Raw genomic sequence first — 21180 nt, 5'->3', positions numbered from 1 at the left:
TGGAAACATAAACCAAACATACTTACTGTTGGTTTTTTTCATTTAGAGTATTCATGCCCTGGAGATCAGAAAGAGGTGTTCTGGGATTTTTCCGGGTTATACCTAACAAATAAAAAGCAGACATTTTCAAATCAATGTTAAAAGAAACTAAACATGAAACAATTTTTCTAAGGACAAATAAAATTAGTGTACTTCAATGGTAAATATTTGCTAAACATGTCAGAAATGTCTAAATAACAATATAAACCAAGTCCCATGCCTGTTACTTACAAATCTGACTTAGCCAACAATGAACAAAATTACGGAATTAAATAATAAATCTTATTTCTTCTCTCATTTAAACATTTTCAGAAAATGAAAGGTAACTGGGCTGAAGATCTAGAAATGTATAAGCTCATTATTTTAATATTCAAAAAATTCCTAATGATTCCTTTGCATCATTTTTCAGCAGTAAGTATACTGCTAACAAGAACTATAGATTTCAGAGGCCAATTAATCTTACATATAGACCCTGAGAATCAAAAACAACAAATTATTTCCTTATTAAGGATTACCAATATTTTTAAGTTATAATTTACTTTAAATCATATGATAAACATAAGGCCATGAATTTTCATAACATCACATACACACAGACATTTAATATAGGTAAGACACACTGGACCAGGAGTCAAAAAATCTATTCAAGATAACAATCCTATATGTAGACAATCCTAAGAAACCCACAAAAAACTATTAGGACTAATAAAAGAATTCAGCACAAATATAAGACAGATCAATATTTAAAAATCAATTATATTTCTATACAATAGTAATAAACAATCATAAGATTAGAAACAATTCCATTACTAATGACATCAAAATAATACAAAAAGAATAAACTTTAGAAAGTATAAAGTGTCAACACTGAAAACTACAAAACTGAAAACTACAACACTGAAAACTACAAAATATCATTAAAAGAAACCTAAATAAATGGAATGCCATCCATACTCATGAATTGGAAAACTTAATTACTGTTATGTTGGTGATGCTCCCTAATGAATTCTGACAAAGGTGTCAAGACAGTCCAATGGGAAAGGAATAATCTTTTCAAAAATGGGTGCTGGGAAAACTAAATATCCTCATTGAAAAGAATGAAGTTGGACCCAAAAATCAAAATAAGTAATTTTTAAAAATAATTTTATTTATAAATAAATAAATAAATAAAAATATTTATAAATAAATAAAATATATATAAAATAATAAAAATTTATTTATAAATTTTATTTTATTTAAATAAGCTGAAAGTATAAAACCCTTCAAAGAAAATATAGGTGTAAATCTTACTGACATTGAATTAGGCAGTAAAATTACTTAGGTATGTCACCAAAAGCATAAGCAACCAAAGAAAAAAATGGATGAACTAGACATCTCAAAATTTAAAACTACTGTGCTTCAAAGGATGACAGATCAAGAAAGCAAAAAGATAAATAAATAAATATATATATCACAAAACGATAGAAAATGTTTGTAAATCAAATATCTGATAAGGAACTTGAAGCCAGAAAATAAAAAGAACTCTTACAAGTGAATAATAAAAAGACAACCTGATTTTAAAATGAACATAAGATATGAACAGGTATTTTTCCAAAGAAGACTCGGCAAAGGGCAAATAAGTTCATGAAATGATGCTCAACATCACTAGTCATCAGAGAAATGAAAATCAAAGCTACAATGAGATACCAGGATGACTGTAATCAAAAAGACAGATAACAACTGTCGCCAAGGACATGAAAAATTGGAACCTTTTGTACACTGCTGAAATGTGAAATGATACAGTCACTTTGGAAAGCACTCTAGCAGTTCGTCAAAGAAGTAAACCTAACATTACCATATGACCCCCAGCAATTCTACTCCCAGGATAATGTCCAGTAAACTGTTACTAAACTGTTACTAAAATATATCTTGTGATCAACAAATTCAGTTACAACTTTGAATAACTTTCTTTTTTTTTTTTTTTTTAAGATTTTATTTGTTTTGACAGACAGAGATCACAAGTAGGCAGAGAGGCAGGCAGAGAGAAAGGGGGAAGCAGGCTCTCCACTGAGCAGAGAGCCTGATGCGGGGCTCGATCCCAGGACCTTGAGATCATAACCTGAGCCGAAGGTGGAGAGAGGCTTATTAATCCACTGAACCACCCAGGTGCCCCAACTTTATTTTCTTATATACTAAATTCATTGTTGTTGTTTTATTTAATCAGTTCCTTAGTTATGGGCACCAATTATCCCTATGACAAATTATCATTATCTATCCTCCGTTATCTATTCTTTTCTTCCATGTACTGAAACGTAATCATCCCAGGCCTTTCTTCAGTATTACTTAGTTCAATTTTCAGCTATTTTCCACTATTTTTTGAGCTCATACAGATGTAGCTTTATGCCTCTTATGCCTCTGAATGCTTCAGTAGTTCAATATCTCTTTTCAATATCCTTCTGGTACTTTATAGTCTTAAATTTGTGCTACTGCTCTATTCAATGCACATTCTTAAATTCTTCTATACTATAAAGTACTCACAGGAAATTTTCTTCTCTTTCTTGGAATATCTTCCCTGCAAACATAATAGGGTGCTTCTTTGAGGGTAATTCTTTTATGAATATTATTTGACTTTCTTATTTCCCTCTGTGTGATGATTTTCAAGATCAATTATTAAATACTTTAAACATTAAGAGGGCATTAGGAATAATATACTGAACATTTATTACTGATTATTCAGAAAATGAAGGCCTGTGCATCTCTCCTGATCCCATTCCAACAGCTTCAGATCCTATCATCCCCCACTTTAGGATTTGCATAAAAAAAATGACTGTTTTTAAAATAGTTATCATAATGTTCAGACAGCAAAACTCAAGGGAAAACTGGGAACTGTAAAAAGGAACCAAATGAATATTCCGGTACTAAAAACAAAAAATTCATTCTATGGGTTTAAAAGAAGACTTTAAACAGCACAATGAACTTGAAATCAATAAATAAAAATTATCTAATGTGAAGAATGAAGAACAAAAATAAAAGAAAAATGAACACTGGATGAGGAATCTCTGAGACAATATCAAATATTCTAAAAACATGTAACTGACATTCAGAAAGAAAAGTAATTGCAGCAGAAAAAAATTTTCAAACAATGTTAGCCAAAACATTCCTAGATCTGATGAAAAACAATTGAAGCACAGGTCCAAGAGGCACAGCAAGAGACTAAATATAAATCTTATCTAGGAAATAATTACTAAAAACCAAAAAATAAAGAGAAGATGCCCAGCAGCCAGAGGAATGAAAACATATGTACACAAAATGACTTGAACAAGAATGTGTATAGCAGGGCTCCTTCCAAGAGCTCAAAACAGCATATAACCCCTATATCCATCAAGAAACAAATGATAAACACAAAATTGTATATATAATTATTTATATATAATAACCCAGCAACAAATTGTATATGAAACAACAATGAATGTGTTTATCATTTTATTGCATAAGAGAATCAGAACACAAAAGAATACATACTGTATGATTCCATTTCTGTAAAATTTTTAGAAAAGGCAAAACTAATTTATAATAACAGAAATCTTAAGAGTTGCCTAAAGGAGGTGGGAAAATGTACCAGAGGAGCAGAAATAAATTTTCTGATATAACTTTATTCAACATTTTATTTTGAATCTGTGTTCATGGGATTTAGGTTTTTCTCTTACAAACAACTTACAATTGAGCTTTCTTTTTCTTAATTGGATAACCTGTTTTTTAATTGTTTAGGTTGGTTCATTTTAATTTATTGATATTACAGTTGTTTGGTTTTTTCTGACTTTTTCTTTTATGCCTTGAATCTCTCTTTTATTTATTCAACAGACGGAGATCACAAGTAGGCAGAGAGGCAGGCAGAGAGAGGGAGAAGCAGGCTCCCCGCTGAACAGAGAGCCCGATGTAGGGCTCGATCCCAGGACCCTGAGATCATGACTGGAGCCAAAGGCAGAGGCTTAACCCTCTGAGCCACCCAGGCGCCCCATAAGTAAATAAAATCTTAGAAAAAAAAAATGAACCACATGTTTTAATCTTCAGGCTATTTTTTTTTTTTAAAGATCTTATTTGAGAGAGAGAGGGAGAGAGAGAGCATGAGAGGGGAGAAGCAGACTCCCCATGGAGCTGAGAGCCTGATGTGGGACACCATCCTGGGGCTCTGGGATCATGACCTCAGCCAAAGGCAGTGGCTTAACCAACTTAGCCACCCAGGCACCCACTTTAAGCTATTTTTAACTGAACTGCTTATCTTATTAACTACAGGAGTTCTTAAAATATTGTTTTCAAGTTCATTATCAGTTATCAGTATCACATAAGTTTTGTTTCCTAGGGTGTGGTATGCTTTTAGTTTTCTTAGCAAGATGTTTTTTTTAAAGTAGAAATTTTCAATTTTGGTTAACTCCACTTATTCTTTTGTTTTTAAACAGTTCGTGCTCTTATGTCCCATCTAAGAAATCTTTGCCTGTCCCAAGATTACAAAGATTTTCTCTCAGGTTTTCTTCTACAAATTAAGTAATTTTACCTTTTTTTTTTTTTTTTAAGTTTTACTTTTTAGGAAGAGCTATTTGATCCCCTTCGAGTTCAATCTTAAAGATAAAATAAGGTGTTCCAATGCCATTTGTTTAAAAGACTATACTCAACCCCAATAGATTATCTCAGCACCTTTGTGGAAAATCAATTGACCAATAAGTACAGATCTTTTCCTGGATTTTTATTTGATTCTACTGATCTCTTGATCTTTAAGAACAATGTCATGATTATTTTAGTCTTGAAATCGTTCTCTAACTTTGTTGTTCTTTTTAGAAATTGTTTTGTTATCCTAGTCTATATTTCTATGTAAATCTTAGTTATTAGCTTGTGAATTTCTACCAAAAAATCTCTTCATTTATTTAGGTATTCTTCAATTCCTCTTAGTTGTATACAGGTCTAACACATATTTCATTAAAGTTATCCGACATATACTTAACTGACCTAGCCACCTCACGTACGTGAGGCATGTAGGTGGCTAGGTCAGTTAAGTATATGTCTTCTGATTTCGGCTCAGGTCATGATCTCAGGGTTGTGAGATGGAGCCTCCCATCAGACTCTGTGCTGGGCATGGAGCCTGCTAAAGATTCTCTCTCTCTCCCTTTGCCCCCTGCCAAAATTAATAAATAAAATACAATAAAATAAAAATTATCCCTAAGTATTTCCTGTTATGATATATTATATTATTACTCATCACATATTAAAGCACTTCAAAACCTAGCACTTAAATATGACAGTTCTCATAATCACAGAGTTTCTACAGAAACAGGTTTCAACTGCTTAGCTGGGTGGTTGAGATAGGGTCTATCATAAGGTTATAGTCAACCTGTTGGCCAAACCTGTGGTCATCTCAAGACTAGAATGGAACTGAAGGATTTGCTTTCGAGGTCACTCACATAGTTAGTGGCAAGAATCAGTTCCTAACTGCTGACTACAGGCTTCAGAGGAATTCTCAGCAGGGCACTCAAATGGCAGCTTACTTTTCCCAGAAACAGTGATCCGAGAGAGAGCTAGCAAGTGAGAAATTATCTAAGATGGGAACTGCAGACTTTCATAACTTAATTTTGGAATTGACAAACTATCACTTTTGCCATGTCCTATACATCACATAGACCAAGACTGGTAAAATGCAGAAGACTACACAAGGTTGAGAATACCAGAATATGAGGATAACTGGAGAGTATCTAGGAAGCTGATTGCCAAAGATGTATAAATGAAATTCACAAATTTCATTTTCCACATGTTCACGGCTAAAATAACTTAATTTTGTAAATTTACCTGGCATCCTGGGAGATTACTTTCTAGATCAAATAAATAGCATATTTTAAACTCCTTAGCACTTTCTATACAGTTGATCACAATGCCTACATCTTCCTTTTCAATCTATGCACCTTGTATTTCTTTTTGCTGCCTTATAGCACTGTGTCTGACTTTTATTTTTATTTTTTTTAAAGATTTTTTTTTTTTTAATTTGACAGACAGAGATGACAAGTAGGCAGCAGAGAGGGGGAGGCAGACTCCCTGCTGAGCAGAGAGCCTGATGCGGGGCTTGATCCCAGAACCCTGGGATCACGACCTGAGCCAAAGGCAGAGGCTTTAACCCACTAAGCCACCCAGGCGCCCCTGTGTCTGACTTTTAGTATAGTGTTAAACCTGAGCGGCAAAAGCAGGTATCTTTGCCTTTTCCCAATGTCAGGGAATAGTATTCAATCTTTGATCATAAAGTCTGAAGTCTGCTGTAGGATTTTTATGCATATTCTCTATAAATGAGGAGGCTGCCTATTCCTAGGATCCTGTAAGTTTTTAAATAGGAATGACTGAAGAATTATGACAAAATCTTTTTATCCAACTACTGAGATATTATAAGCTTTTTCTTTTTTTCTAGGTGGATAATAAAATGAATTACGGGGATGCCTGGGTGGCTCAGTAGGTTAAGAGTCTGCCTTCGGCTCAGATCATGATCTCAAGGTCCTGGGATGGAGTCCCACATCAGGCTCCCTGCTCAGCAGGGAGCCTGCTTCTCCCTCTACCTGCTGCCCCCTCTGTTTGTGCTCTCTCTATGACAAATAAATAAATAAAATCTTTAAAACAAACATATAGTGAGTTATATTGATTGATTTTCTATTATCAAACAAACCTTTCATTCCTGGAATAAATTTCACTGGTTTTCATGTATTCTCCTTTAATATATTGGTGAATTCAGTTAGCCCTTATTTTGTTAAGGCTTTTTACATCTGTCACTGTGAGGTATGTTGGTCTGTAGTTTTAAAGTTTTTGTCTGGTTTTGGTATTAGATTAATAATACTGGCCTCGTGATATAATTTGCATAGGGTTCCTTGCTCCTATATTTTCTGGAGAGAAACTGAAGAGAACTGGTATTATTCTTTCCTTAAATGTCTCTTAAATAAAATTTACCATTGAAGCTATCTGGGCCTGGACTTTTGGGTTTAGGGGAAGATTTTACTTATGAATCCATCATTGTTATTAGGTATAGGAGTGATCAAATTTTTCTATTTTTCCTTGGGTCAATTTAGATCAGCATTCAAGGAATCTGTCCATTTCATTTAAGTTGCTGAATTTATTGACAAGTGTTCATAATCTCTCCTCAATCTTTTGATGGTCTATACCATATGTAACTGTGTCCACTTGTTCATTCCCGATAACAGTATATGTGTCTTCTCTCATATTTCTTGATCACAATGGCTAGAACTGCACTACCTAATACAGCAGTGGAGACCATGGCTTTTGAATTTTATTTGACTGAATCAAATCAAAATTTGTTTTCAAATTTTCAATAAGTTTCAGGTACTTAATAGCCATATGTGGTTAATGGCTGCAGTTTTAGAGAGTGTAGCTGGAGAACATTTTCATCTTCACAGAATGTTCTATTAGAACTGGAGCTTTATCAATTTTATTGCTCTTTTTGAAAAATCAGCTTTTGGTTTTCACTGATTTTCTCTACTGTTGGTCTGCTTTATATTCACAGATTGTAGCTCTTCACTTTTCTCTACTTATTTTGGGTGTAAAGTGCTCTTGTAGCTTCATAAGGTAAAAGCATTGATTCTGACTTTTTCTAATGTAAAGAATTAAAAGCTATCAATTTTATTATAAGCACTTCTTTAGTTGCATTATGTAAATTATGTTATTTCCATTCTCATTTAGATCAAAATAGCTTCAAGTTGCCCTTATGAATTCTTTAACTCATGAGTTACTTAAACATGGGGTTTATTTTCAAAATATTTGAGTATTTCTCAGGAGCACCTAGCTGGCTCAGCAGAAGAGCAAGTGACTCTTTATCACAGGGTTGTAAATTCAAGCCCCAAGTTGAGTGTACTTTAAAAAAGAAAAATTGGAGGACTTCTCAGATATCTTTCTGTTACTGATTTCTATTTTTAAGTTCCATTTGGGTCAGACTTAAGTTCCATTTGGAATTCCACAATGGAATTCTATTACTTGCATTTGGTCAGATTAAATTTTCAATCATTTGTGGGACCATACTGAGGCCTGAGGTCAGGGATATTAAGGCAGGCATTGTCAGCAAGGTCAGAGTATTAAGTTTTATCAAGCCCACAATGCTACTCTGTCAATTTCTAATCCTTCATCTTCTTCATAAACATGTTCTGAATACAGACTGATCAAAAGTATGGGTCAAATTCAAGTGAGATTCTTCTCTTCTACCCTTTCTCTCTCTTCTTCCTACCATCTTACTCCTTTATCTTACCAGAGCTCTTGACCTTTGCAGAAGTGTGGCTGAAGGTCATCCTTCCAAGAACCCCAGTTTCTCCCCTCTCCTCTAATTTCCTCCCGACCAAATCTCAGAGATTAGTCACTAGAGAGAGAAGGTGGGAGCAAAAGAAATGAAAAGGAAGAACCACGATACCTTGTATTTCTTATTGTGAAGGCTGCACACTGTTACTTCTACCATATTCCATTTATTAGAAGTGAGTCATAAAGCAGAGCACATGCCTTTTGAAAGGAGGAGTATCAAAGAATTTGTAGATACATTTTATACCACCAGAATAATGTCATAGTTTTTACTTTAAATAGTCATACATCGTTTTAAAAGAAATTAAGAGAAGGAAAGGAAATATGTACAGTCATTTATTTGTAGACAGACTTATTATTTCTGTTTCTCTATTTCTTCCAATAATTAATGAGTCAGCAAACTAAGTCTCTGGGCCAAATCAAACCCACTGCCTGTTTTTGCATGACCTGATGCTAAGAATGGCTTTACATTTTTTAAATGGTTGAGGAAAAAAAGAAAAAATCAATGGAAGAATATTTTTGTGACATATGAAAATCATATGAAATTTAAATTTCAGTGTCCGTTACAAAGTTTTATTGGAACACAGCCATGCTTATTTACTTATGTATTCTCTAGGCTCCTTTCACAGTAGAATGGAGATATTTCAACAGAGACCATAAGACCCACAAAGCCTAAAGTATTTACTACCTGGCCTTTTGCAGATAAGTGTACCAGTACTTACTATTCATCCAAGTTACCATCTGATGGTAATTTTAGCCTTTAGCTTAAAGAACTTCTAGGTGCCTGGGTGGCTCATCAGTTAAGCATTCGAATCTTGATTTCGGCTTAGGTCATGATCTCAAGGTCACGTGATGGATGGGCTCAGTGCTAAGTGTGGAGGCTGCTTAAGAGTCACTCTTTCTTGGGTGCCTGGGTGGCTCAGTGGGTTAAGCCTCTGCCTTCAGCTCGGGTCATGATCCTGGGGGTCCTGGGATTGAGCCCCGCATCGGGCTCTCTGTCCCTCTCTCTCTGTGCCTACTTGTGATCTCTATCTGTCAAACAAATAAATAAAATCTTTAAAAAAAAAAAAAAGAGTCACTTTCTCTCTCTCCCTCTGCCCCTCCTCCCACTACTCAAACATCTTCTCCCTCTCTAAAAAGAATTAAATAAAAAATAAAGTTGAACTTTCTGATTAAAAAACAAAATTTCCATTATCATTTCTGATAGAATATAAATTATGGTGACAAATTCTCTCAAATTCCTTTCATCTGAGAACATCTTTATTTCAGGTTCATTTTTAAAGAATATTTTTGCTAATAGTTAGACATTGTAGTAACAGTAAATTGTTACATTTTTCTGGAAACCGTTGATTTTTCTTCTAACAGGTAATTAACTTGTCTGGACCCAAACTAAAAATACAGAAATTTTGCCTGAAAATTGAGTTCTGTTGGGGGGTTGGGGAGGGCAGTGTTTCATCTGGGGGGGGATTTTAATTATGATTTTTGGTTATCTTTCCATCTTTACTGCTTTAATAAGTCAGGTGTTAATCGTATCATTATTCCCCAGTATTGAATGTGCTATATTTTCTTTTGGCTGCTTTCAAGATTTTCTCTTTATCTTTGACATTTGGCAAACAATGTGCCTAATGATGGTTTTCTTTTTTATTTATTCTACTTGGAAGTCACAAATCTTCTTGGATCTCTAAGTCAGTTTTGTTTTGTTTTTTAATTAAACATGAAATGTTTTTGGCCACTATTTCTTCAAGTATTTCTCTGGCTCTTTCTCTCTCCCCTCTATTTATGGGACTAAGACAGCAAGACTTCAGTACTTCTCCCACAGGAGCTATATGGATACACAAAAGGCCCTCTGTCAAAAAAGGAGCAAACTTACAAATCTCACCTACTGCAGTTTTATCTTTCAAAGGTCATCTCCTATTTGGTTTGCACTCTTTATTTACCAGCTTCCCTGAGTACTCACAGCTGTTAGCCAGGTATGGCTGGCAGAATTTATACTCTAACTTTGTGTTTTAGCCCTTTGGCAGCTTACTCAGTTCCAGGATTTTCCTCCTAAATTCCAAGTTGTTTTGCCAATCCTCAACTTTTGTTCTCTGATACCTCAAGTCAGTATGGTTGTAGTCAGTTGTCTCTGGGGCCATGGGAGTTAGGGAGCACCTTGTTTAAAAAGCCGCAGATTCACAATTCTTTTCTACTGCTTTACTTACTTCAAAGAATAAACTCTCCTCTGGTTTCTGCTTCTTTTTGGTCTTTCAGTGGGATTTTTGTTGTTGTTTTGTCTTTTTCCAGTGCTTTCAAATCATTTCGATATTTTTAAATTTTTTCCAGGTTTTATCATTGTTACCTATGGAAGGTTTCATCCACCTTGCCAATTATCCATTACCTAAAGCTGGTAGTTCCCTGTATTTTTAAAAAACAGTCTCCTAGACCTGAATTTGTAATTTTATATATTATAAAATTTCAATTACTGGTAGTACTATATAGGAAACGGAATAAACTACCTAAAATAATGGAAAAGCCCCAACTTCCATAAATTTGCATATAAATATAGATAAATATATCATTTCCTCATGCAGGGGCGCCTGGGTGGTTCAGTCCTTAAGCATCTGCCTTCAGCTCAGGTCATGATCCAATGTGGGACAGAATCCCCCATTGGGTTCCCTGCTCAGTGGGAAGCCTGCTCTTCCCTCTCCCACTCCCCCTGCTGTGTTCCCTCTCTTGCTGTCTGTTTCTCTGTCAAATAAATAAATAAAAGCTTAAAAAAAAAATTCCTCATGCAGCCTATGCTGTACATGGTGCCCTCCTATTCTGAACCCATATCTACTAAGCTGGGATAAACTGAAGGTCATAAAAATCAGCAAAACAAACAAACTACTTGCCACTATTTAAAAGTAAAAAACAATTAATTTAAACTCCCCCAAAAGATCTGTAGGCTCTTCTAAATAATGTCCCATGGATTAAAAGATTTAGAAGAGGAAGATAGGTAACTGAAATGAAGACTTACTGTTTACCTTTTAGAAATAGCAATAATTAATAGTAACATGATGTTCTTTTTAAAATGAAATACTTACCATTGTTCTTTCTAAAATAAGAAAACATTTTTAATAGTATTTTTCAAAATGCATTACACATTTTCTTATACAATAGTGAAAGCAGAACTGAAGAACCCACAACATTGCTTTTAGAAATTCTACTTACATTCTCCTTTCACTGATAATTGGATCCTAAAATTTCATGGAATTTCAATCACAAAACTGTGAAATTAACAAAGCAAATCTATGGTGATTTGTAAAAAGCTCAGAATATGTAAGTAATTTAAATCCATTATTTGCAAATTGCTGAGTTGGGCTTTGAGTATTTTAAAAGATCTCTTCATCCTCACTATAGCAATTCCAAGAAACTATAATCCCACAACAGGCAAAAGAACCCATTTTCATTCAGAATGATTTTAACAAATAGAAAGGAGGAAATGGAGACCAAGGGCATCTTTTCACACTAATTTTATAAAAAAATTTAAAAAATTAAAAAAGAATATCCATTGTGATTCCCATTCTTTCTTAAGCCAAAACATTAATGTGGTGGCTTTGCTCTAAACCAGAGAAAGAAAGGTCTGATAGAACTGCAATCAAATGAAGTGGATTAAACAATGATACACAAAAGCAACACTGCTGATGTTCAAATTCTAGCATAAATAAGCATAAAATCAGCCAAAATTAGAAAGGGGCAGAGGGAACTTTTGGCAGTGTCAGATATGGTAATTAACTAGACTGTACTAATGATTTCACAAGTGCATATATATGTTAAAACTTATCAAACTCTACGCTTTTGCATGCGATTTTACCTCAAATTTTTAAAAAAATTAGCAGGAAAAAAATCATTACTCGATTTGTAACCATCACTCAGCTACTTTAAAGACAAAACTGGAAACCAATTCAGACTCTAAAACCAAGTATAATTAACAACAACTCAAGGATCACAGGCAAAAAATAGTCATCCAAGTTCAAAGAAGAGGTATATCAACTTTTTCAAAAGAAAGAAGAAATAAAGTCTCAATCAATGGAACTATCCTGAGACTGGTCAAAGGATTATGGAAGTCACATTGTCAAGGCAATTTATGTCCCACCCTGGTGCAGAATGCTCTTGGTTTCCATTTCCAAACAGACAGGTGATGACACAGAGTTTATCAGGATTTGCAGCCTTACTGTACTTCTCTTCCTTGCACCTCTGCAGAATCTCTAAGCTCCTCTGGTGGACTGGGTGCTGGAGAAAGCTAAAACTATCCATACTTTTCAAAATTGCACATGGCGCTGTATCATCATGCCCTTAGGAAGCAAAAGAAAAACAAAAAAATGGAGAAAAGAAAAAAGATATTATATAAGCCCAAACCAATAGAGAATCAAGGACAGTGCTGCCAACTATCTTAAGAATATATTTTTTTAAATGTATCAAGTAATATGCATTAAATGTGAATAAATTTTCTAAACTGATTTGAGGAAATCACACAAAAATAAAAGGAAAATATAAAGGTTTTTTTTAGGTATTCAAAGTATTCCTTTCAGTACTGAAAGTGTTGTGAATTAATATCATACTAAAAATTTCTAATTTAAAAAAATTAAGGAAATTTCAAAACAATTTGTATATTTATTTTTTTAAACAGGCCCATTTTTATCAGGTCTGAAATATAATTAGTATATAGTTGGCAACAATGCAAAGAACAATGATGGAACCCCAAAGAAAAATACACCCAAAACAATTTACCAAAAGTTAAATAATTCTTTCACAAATCTTGCAATTAACCACACTTGTAGGAATTCCAACAAGTGTGTCAATGTTTAAAGAGCAGGAAGAAAAGCATCATAGAGCAGGGAAACCCAGCAGCACTTTGGTATTTATAAATCTGAAAAGAGAGTTGGAAAATGTACCTCACCACCACTTAGTCAAGCGAAACAAAATCAACTATTTGTGGGAAAGGGAAGAGAGCATGTTCAAGGAAGGAACAAAGCCCCAGATTAGTGCTACTGAAACAATGAGTCACTCTAACAATAAAGGAGGCTGGGGAGAGGTCAGTACCATTCATATTAGTAATAGATGGATTAAAAGAAAATGGGCATCTCCAGGTTTTTTTGGGGGGGGGGTTGAGTATCATTTACTCAAAGAACATCTCTAGAGTTAGGACATTTAGTTCAAATTTGTGTAGGTGTGCCTTTAAAAAACAAAAGGAACAGTTTAACAATAGAGACAAAGTGAGCAACACAACGAATCAAGTTTCATTAGTGCATATTTACTGTATAATTAGGAATGAGATACTATCTATGAATAGTTCTCAATGCAGAATCATTTAAAAAGTTAAATAGAGGCAGAGTAGTTCAAAGAGGTTTGCAAAGCAGGGTTTAGTCTAACTAAAATTCCTTAAACTAGATTACTGGATCCAGAGAACAAGCATCCACATTTTAGCTTAAGGAGATGGAATCTTGTATCAGATAATAAGATACTTATAAATAGCAGATTTTTAAAAATAAAATAGATTTGAAAATTATTTCCATATCCAATACTGAAAAAGTAAACTAATAAAACACGATCTCCTTCATCCAATGTGGAGAGCACATAGCTGCAAATGTTCAGTATTTCAAAAAGAGACAAATATCAAGTTATCCAGCATTTCTTAGTTGAAGAACATCTCAGCAAAAATATTCTATGCCCATTATCAATAATCCACTCCACCATCTTTGACGGGCTGCTTGAAGAAAGAATGCTTAGTTAGGCTCAGACTAGCCTATACTTGTTAGTTGGTGGTGCCAGGAGGTAGGTATCAGTTGAGAGGGACCATCTGAGGGAAAAAAAAAAAAAAAAAAAAACGCCTGGAAAGTTCTATTTATACTCTAAACAAACTGTAATTTTAAAAAGTTATCACAAGACTTTCAGGCTATCTTGATAATCTGCCAGTCAGAAATGATTTTAAGGAGATTATGGTATTAAAGTGTTCTATGTAAAAGTTTAGTATATTAAATATACTAAATTAGTAAGGAGTTTGAAGAAATCACTTGACATTACTACAGCCACTGCACTCTTTTGTCTAATAAACTGTGGCAATGACATTTGGATATGGGTAATTTTGTATTTGTGACTATTTTAGGACTCACCATCATACCTATCTTTTTTTTTAACGTCTTTCATTCTGCTTTCTATACCTTCTTTTAACTCTCTACTATTTTAGACTATAATACTATTTCCAAACCTTAAACTGATCTTCCTCTCATTTGTTGTTAACAATGCCCTGTTAAGGAGGTTAAGTTTCCTAGGATGGTTTGTAAGTACAGATTCAGGAAGGGTTATTGTCTAAGGAGTCTCATAACTCCTAAAACACTTTGATTTAGTGTTGGTTTATGCTAGTTCCTGATATAGTTTGTTAATTCCTTACCTTGAGATTATGCACCAAAAATACAAGATAAATTCAGACCCCATACCTATGCATGGTAAAGATATGGGGCACTGATTTTTTTTTTAAGCAGTTTAAGAACAATCTAAGGCCTAAGGTTAGATTGCTAAGGTCCTTCTTATTTCTCTGCTCAAGACCAATGGACAGAATTTTTCAATCTTTTCAATGATGGAAAAGTCTAAGCTCCCTGAAGGTACTACACCACATAATGGAACTCAATCCTAGTTATTCATTCAAACCTGAAGCCATGTCTCTGATCACAAAGCAGTTGCTGTAATGCCAGCTTCTAGGCCGCACAGCCATTAAAGGTGTACCTCACACATTGCAAACCACCACAATCTCAAGTAAAAATTTGGTAAGCTTAAAAAATATTTACATCTATGTAATCCTCAATAAAGATACAGAACATTTCCATTATTTCAGCAAGTTATTTCAACCCCTTCCTATCAATACCACCCATGTCTTTGCAGAAGCTATCATAACTGTATTATTTTGCCTGTTCTTAAACTAAATGAAAGCATACACTATGTACCTTTTCATGCCTGACTTTTTTGCCCAGTATATTTTGTGACTCATTATGATACTCATGAGAATCAGTAATCTGTCTTTTTTACTCAGAATAATGTTACATGGTAGGAATGTATCACAACATGGTTATCTTTTCTTCCATTGATAGATTTTTGGGTGTTTCTAACTGGAGACTATTAAGGATAAAGATACTATGAACATTCTTGTGTTTTGGGTATAACAGTTCCATTGAAATATAAACCACATACTATCCAATTCACTTATTTAAAGTGTACAATTCAATGGTTTTTAGTATAATTCCTGAAACTATTGAACTATCACCACAATCAATTTTAGAATACCTTCAACATACTAAAAAGACACCCTAACCTTTTTTATTATCCTTCCCTTCATCATTTCCCAGCTTGCCTACTCCAGCCCTAGGCAAATACTAATCTACATTCTACCTCTACAGATTTGCCTATTCTAGACATTTCACATAAATGCAATCATACATTTGTGATTTGTGATACATGCAATAGGTGGCCTGTGTTGTTGAGTTTCCATATATGTCTTATTACATATTATTTTTATTCCTCTATTTAATACTGTCTTCTTTTGTGTTAAACAGATGTTTTCTAGTATATTCTTATTTTTTTGTCATTTATATTACCATATTATTTTTTAGTTATTTTCTTTGCGAATACCAAGGGAATTATAATTAACATCTTATAACAATCAAGCCTGGATTTAAAATTGCTTAAGTCCAACGGTATATAAAAATGTTTCTCTTCATTGGGGAGGCTATGTGCTATGGTCAGTGCTGTGAGTGTGTAAACCTGGTGATTCACAGACCTGTATCCCTGGGGCTAATAATACATTACATGTTAATAAAAAAAAATGTTTCTCTTCTATAGCTCCATTCTCTTCCTCCTCCTTTATGCTGTTACTGTCATAAAAATTACACCCTTAAAATGTCATGCCCATCAACAAAGATTTATAATTATTGCTTTGTACAGCTGTCTTTTAAATCAGATTAGAGAAAAAAGTTTCAAAATGTAAAAAAATATATTCATACTATATTTTATTATACTTTACTCTATAGTTGCCTTTAATGGGCTTCAAGTGCTTTCAAGTTACTATTTAATTTCCTTTCATTTCAGCCAGAACTCACTGAAATATTTCTTGTGGGGCAGATCTGATAATACTAGCTCAGGATTTGTTTATCCACAAATGTCTTAATTTCACGGTCACTTTGAAGGGTAGTTTTATTGAATATGGAATTAATTAACTAATTAACATACAGTATATTATTAGTTTCAGAAGTAGAATTCAGTGATTCATCAGTCTTACATAATACCCAGTGCTTATTATATCACGTGCCTTCTTTAATGTCCATCACCCAGTTTCCCCATCACCCCACTCTCCTCCCCTCTTCAACCTCAGTTTGTTTCCTATGATCTCTTCTGGTTTGTCCCCCTGTCTGATTTTGTCTTGTTTTATTTTTCCCTCCCTTCCCCTATGATACTCTGTTTTGTTTCTTAAATTGCTGGGTTGTAGGAGGCTCTATTTTCTTTCTTTATTTCAATTTAAGATTTTGTTTATTTATTTGACAGAGAGAGAGAGACAGTGAGAGAGGGAACACAAGCAGGGGAGTGGGAGAGGGAGAAGCAGGCTTCCTGCTAAGGAGGGAGAGGAGGGAGCCCAATGCAGGGCTCAATCCCAGGACCCTGGGATTATGACCTGAGCTGAAGGCAGATGCTTAACGACTGAGCCACCCAGGTACCACTCTATTTTCAACTTTTTTGAGAAACCTCCATATTGTTTTCCAGAGCGGGTACACCAGCTTGCATTCCCAACAACAGTGTAGGACGGTTCCCCTTTCTCCATGTCCTCACCAACATCTGTCATTTCCTGATTTGTTAATTTCAGTCATTCTGACTGGTATAAGGTACTATCTCACTGTGGTTTTAATTTGTGAATACAGAATTCTTGACTCTCTTTTTTCTTTCAGCACTCTGAATATGTCCAGTATTGCCCTTTAGCCTCAATGGCTCCTGATGATGAATCAATTGTCAATCTTGCTAAAGGACACTTTGGACGTGAATTACTTCTCTTCTGATGCTTTCAATATTTTTTATCTCAGGACAATCTAATTTTGATGTATCTAAGTTTGGATCCTTGTGGGTTGTTGATCTTCTTGGGTATATAGTCTTTTGGCCATTATTTCTTGAAATATTCTTACTACCCCTTTCTCTGTCCTTCTAAACTGCCAGATGCTAGGGTACTTTATTGTGTCCCATAGGTCTAAAAGCTCTGTTCATTCCTATTCATTCTTCTTTCTGTCTTTCTTTGTTGCTTAGAACAGATAATCTCAACTGATCTGTGGTTAAGTTCACTGATTCTGGCCTTGCCTATTCAAATCTGTTGCTAAGCTCTTCTAGTGAATTTCTCACACACATATAAATAAATATTTTATAAAATATTTTATATTTAGTGAGACACTGTTCTCATACTTTCCTTTAGTTCTTCAGATATGGTTGCCTTTGAACATATTTAAAATAGCTTAAAGACTTTTGTAAGTTCAAGGTCTGGCTTTCCTCAGCAATAGTTTCTATTGATTCCTTTTTTCACACATACAGGTCATTTTCTTTTCTTTTGTGTGTGTGTGTGTGTTTCAGAATTTTGTGTAGAACACCAGATATTTCAAATAATATAACATGGCAACTCTAAAATCAGAGTCTCCCTTCTTCCCAGGATTTGCCATTTCACATAATTTTTGCTACTATCCTGAACTAATTCTGTAAAGTCTGTTTGCTAACCAAACAAATCATTACTATTTCTCACTCTAAGTCTCAGCAGGGCCAATATGTAGCTTCACTCACACTGCCTACTTATATAATTCCACTAAGAACACTGCATGGTTTTCTGATCACCATAATATACATTATGCAATTATAACAAATCAATTCTTGAAAAGAATAAACTGAATTTTTATTTAAAAGTCTTAAATTGTGTTCCTTAATCTGGAAGTCTATGAAAATAACAGTCAAAAAGTAGATTTTAATTTGATATTATTTGTGCTTGATGAAGAAAAAGAATGTCAGGGAATTCCATAAGAAAATCCAAGATTTTTTAGTTTAGTATCAGGATATTTATTAGCAATTTAGCTAAGAGACACTAAAATTTTTTATAAATATACTCTCAAAGGAAGTAAAAATATATTGTGCATCTGTAGTCAACATCATCTTTCTTCCCTAAAAGATTATCTTTGAACTCTTAGTCTCATTCAAAATCTGAACTTGATTACCTTCTGCCTTTCATTTCTACTTAAATAATTCCACTTCTACTTAAATTCCACTTAAATTCTACTTAAATTCCACTTATACTTAAATAATCTCTAATTCCAATATTTCATTTTCACTATATCTCCATACTATTCATGGTCATTTTAAAAGTTCCGAAACTATTATTTATCCATTTTCACAATTATTCTGTTAGTTTTTATTTTGTAATGCTATAATGTTCTAATTTTATGGTACCCTTTTATCCTAAATCCATGCAGAAGGAGCAAAAATGCTAAATACTGGCACTGATAGTAATATACTGCAATATAATTATTTCCTGTAACAAATCTGCTCAAAGTACAAATGAACTATGACTTTTCTTTTTCTTGATAAAAAGTGAAATTTAAAAAGTTTATCCAATGAGACTTCCAGGTTGTTGGTAATATTCTACATCTTAATCTAGGTGATTGTTTCAGGGTGTGTTCACTTTGTGATAATTATCTGAGCTATCCATTTTGGGGGGCACAGTTTTCTTCTATATGCATGTTATAGCCTTAAATAAAAGAGTATTCAAAAAGTTTATTATATGGATGCTCTGTGCTGGCCGAAAAGAAAAATTAGACTACAAAAGAAGAAGAATCTAGACATGATCAAAGTAGAAATAATACACTATCATTTTGTTGATAATTAATAACATTTTGTATCTGTGTACCAAAGGATAATAATAAACATACAACCAGCTTTCACAAATAAGATTTTATATACCAAAAGAACACAAAAACAATGTGATTAATCTTTTTAGAAAGCAATATTTTCAATAGTAAATACAAGAAAAGTTTCTTCTCATAGTCAGTTATATCTTAGTAGAAGACTTTTTTATAATTTCCAAAATTGGTAAATCCACTATGATAAATAATAATGTATCTTAAATTAAAAGAAAAAACTTTTCTTTAGAGCTTTTTACAAAGAAAGCCTCTCAGAGATAATTTTGTAAAAGGTAAAGTAGGTTTAAGATATTCCTTTTATTTTCCAAAAAAACTGTATTTCTCCCTATTTACAAAGGCCAGTTTGTATATATTATAATCTGAAATACAGAAACTAAGTTCAATTAGCTTTTCCCTCTCATTTCAGAAATACAATCTCCCAAATATAAGTATTCATTTGGAATATGCAAAAGCTGAACTTAAAAGTTTTACTGCTAGTGCACATGCTGAAAATCCATATAAGTAAATCTGGGAGTCCTGAAAGTACAGATGGGTCCTAGTGTGCTTCTACTGAAGCTTTTCTGGACAGAACACTTTATTTTAAATGGCTACATATATATTAGTAAATCCTCACTATGCAGTGCAGCAATGGTCTATCTAAGGCTAAAGCTGCAGTAAACAAAAGTGTGAATTTTTTTCTTTTTTTCTTATTCTTTTTTTTACACTGTGATTTTCATTAGGTAACAAATGCTTTTGAAGATAAGATGCCTTCATGCAGATTGTAAACTATGGTATTTCATGATTTAAGGGGACGAGACACAGAAAAGTACCCTGCTCCATTCATTTCTAAATTTCAAAGTAAAATCCAATGAACTGAGTTAAGGGTAGGAAGAAAAGAAAATTAACATTCATAAACAGATTCATCTATTATTACCTGGCTTTACCCCCACAATTCTGAAGACAGTATTTAAAAAAGAAAAAACTGCTAATAGTCACAAAATCACTCAAGAGAAGAAATGACACTTCACTGATTTCTGAAGTAAGGTTATCTCCACTAAACTGCCCCCTATCTCCATCTAATTTTTCTATCTCCCGATTTATGCTTCCACATTAAATTGTTTCATCTGCATAAAAACTATTACATAAGAAAATAAAGGTTATCAATATTTAATTCTATATAAGTAAATGGCAAAGTATCATTTCGGTTTTTTGTTTAAAAATTTACCAATGTCTTACTAAAAAATACCTATTGAATATCAGGTGCTTTACATACATTACTCCTCTGAGTATTTATTAATAAAAATGTACCAATACATATATATAAACACACACCATGTATTCACTAAACTCAATCATATAAAGTACTCTGGAACTAATCAGATCTGAAAATGATGTTAGGATATGGTCAAGAAAACAAAAGAGAACAAAATTATTATGTCTCTACACCTTAAGAGTGGTAAAAAAAGATAAGTATGGTAGAATACTAGTATCTACTGCTTACCAGTTTTTGTCTGAATGTGTCTTTTCCCAGCTTCCCTGAAAGCAACCATGGCTCTGAAAAAAGCTCTGAGAACTGCCCATCGGAAAACAGCTACAGGATCAATTCCAATCATCCCAGAGATAAATGCATTCTTGCTACTTCTTAGAAGAGCTACAATGTCAGGGCGCATATGATCTGTATTTTTTTCCCGGAAATCCTACACAAAAAAAGTATCATCGTTATTTTTGAAAAAATTATTAAACCAAGAAGATAATAGGTGACATGTTTGAAAAGTGGTTTACTAAGGACTATAGAAGTGAATTCTGTTCTAGGTAGCTAACTGGACCTTTGATAAAGTCCCAGACAATCCTAAAACTATTCTATAATACATTTAGATGACAGTAAATATTCCACAATTTTATTGTAGCTTGT

General features: G+C 33.6%; 1 protein-coding gene across 9 annotated transcripts in view; it reads right to left on the bottom strand.

Moving 5' to 3' along the window:
- The window catches only part of MYO9A (myosin IXA), a 283468-nt gene that overhangs the window by 139098 nt on the left and 123190 nt on the right, over positions 1 to 21180 (bottom strand). For 8 of the 9 annotated variants that reach the window (XM_045070457.1, XM_045070456.1, XM_045070459.1 and 5 more), the window contains 3 exons: positions 20770 to 20965; positions 12537 to 12656; positions 27 to 102 (listed from right to left, as the gene is read on the bottom strand). In XM_045070457.1, the coding sequence (XP_044926392.1) occupies positions 27 to 102; positions 12537 to 12656; positions 20770 to 20965 (392 nt within the window). The remainder of the gene's footprint in view (positions 1 to 26; positions 103 to 12536; positions 12657 to 20769; positions 20966 to 21180) is intronic. The other variant, XM_045070463.1, reaches the window with a different exon arrangement.

The sequence above is a fragment of the Mustela putorius genome, unplaced genomic scaffold, assembly GCF_011764305.1.
Source record: "Mustela putorius furo isolate JIRA1106 unplaced genomic scaffold, ASM1176430v1.1 tig00003972_pilon_pilon_pilon, whole genome shotgun sequence".
Lineage (NCBI taxonomy): Eukaryota > Metazoa > Chordata > Mammalia > Carnivora > Mustelidae > Mustela > Mustela putorius.
Note: the sequence above shows the minus strand (reverse complement) of the source record. Positions and strands in the feature narration are given on the sequence as shown.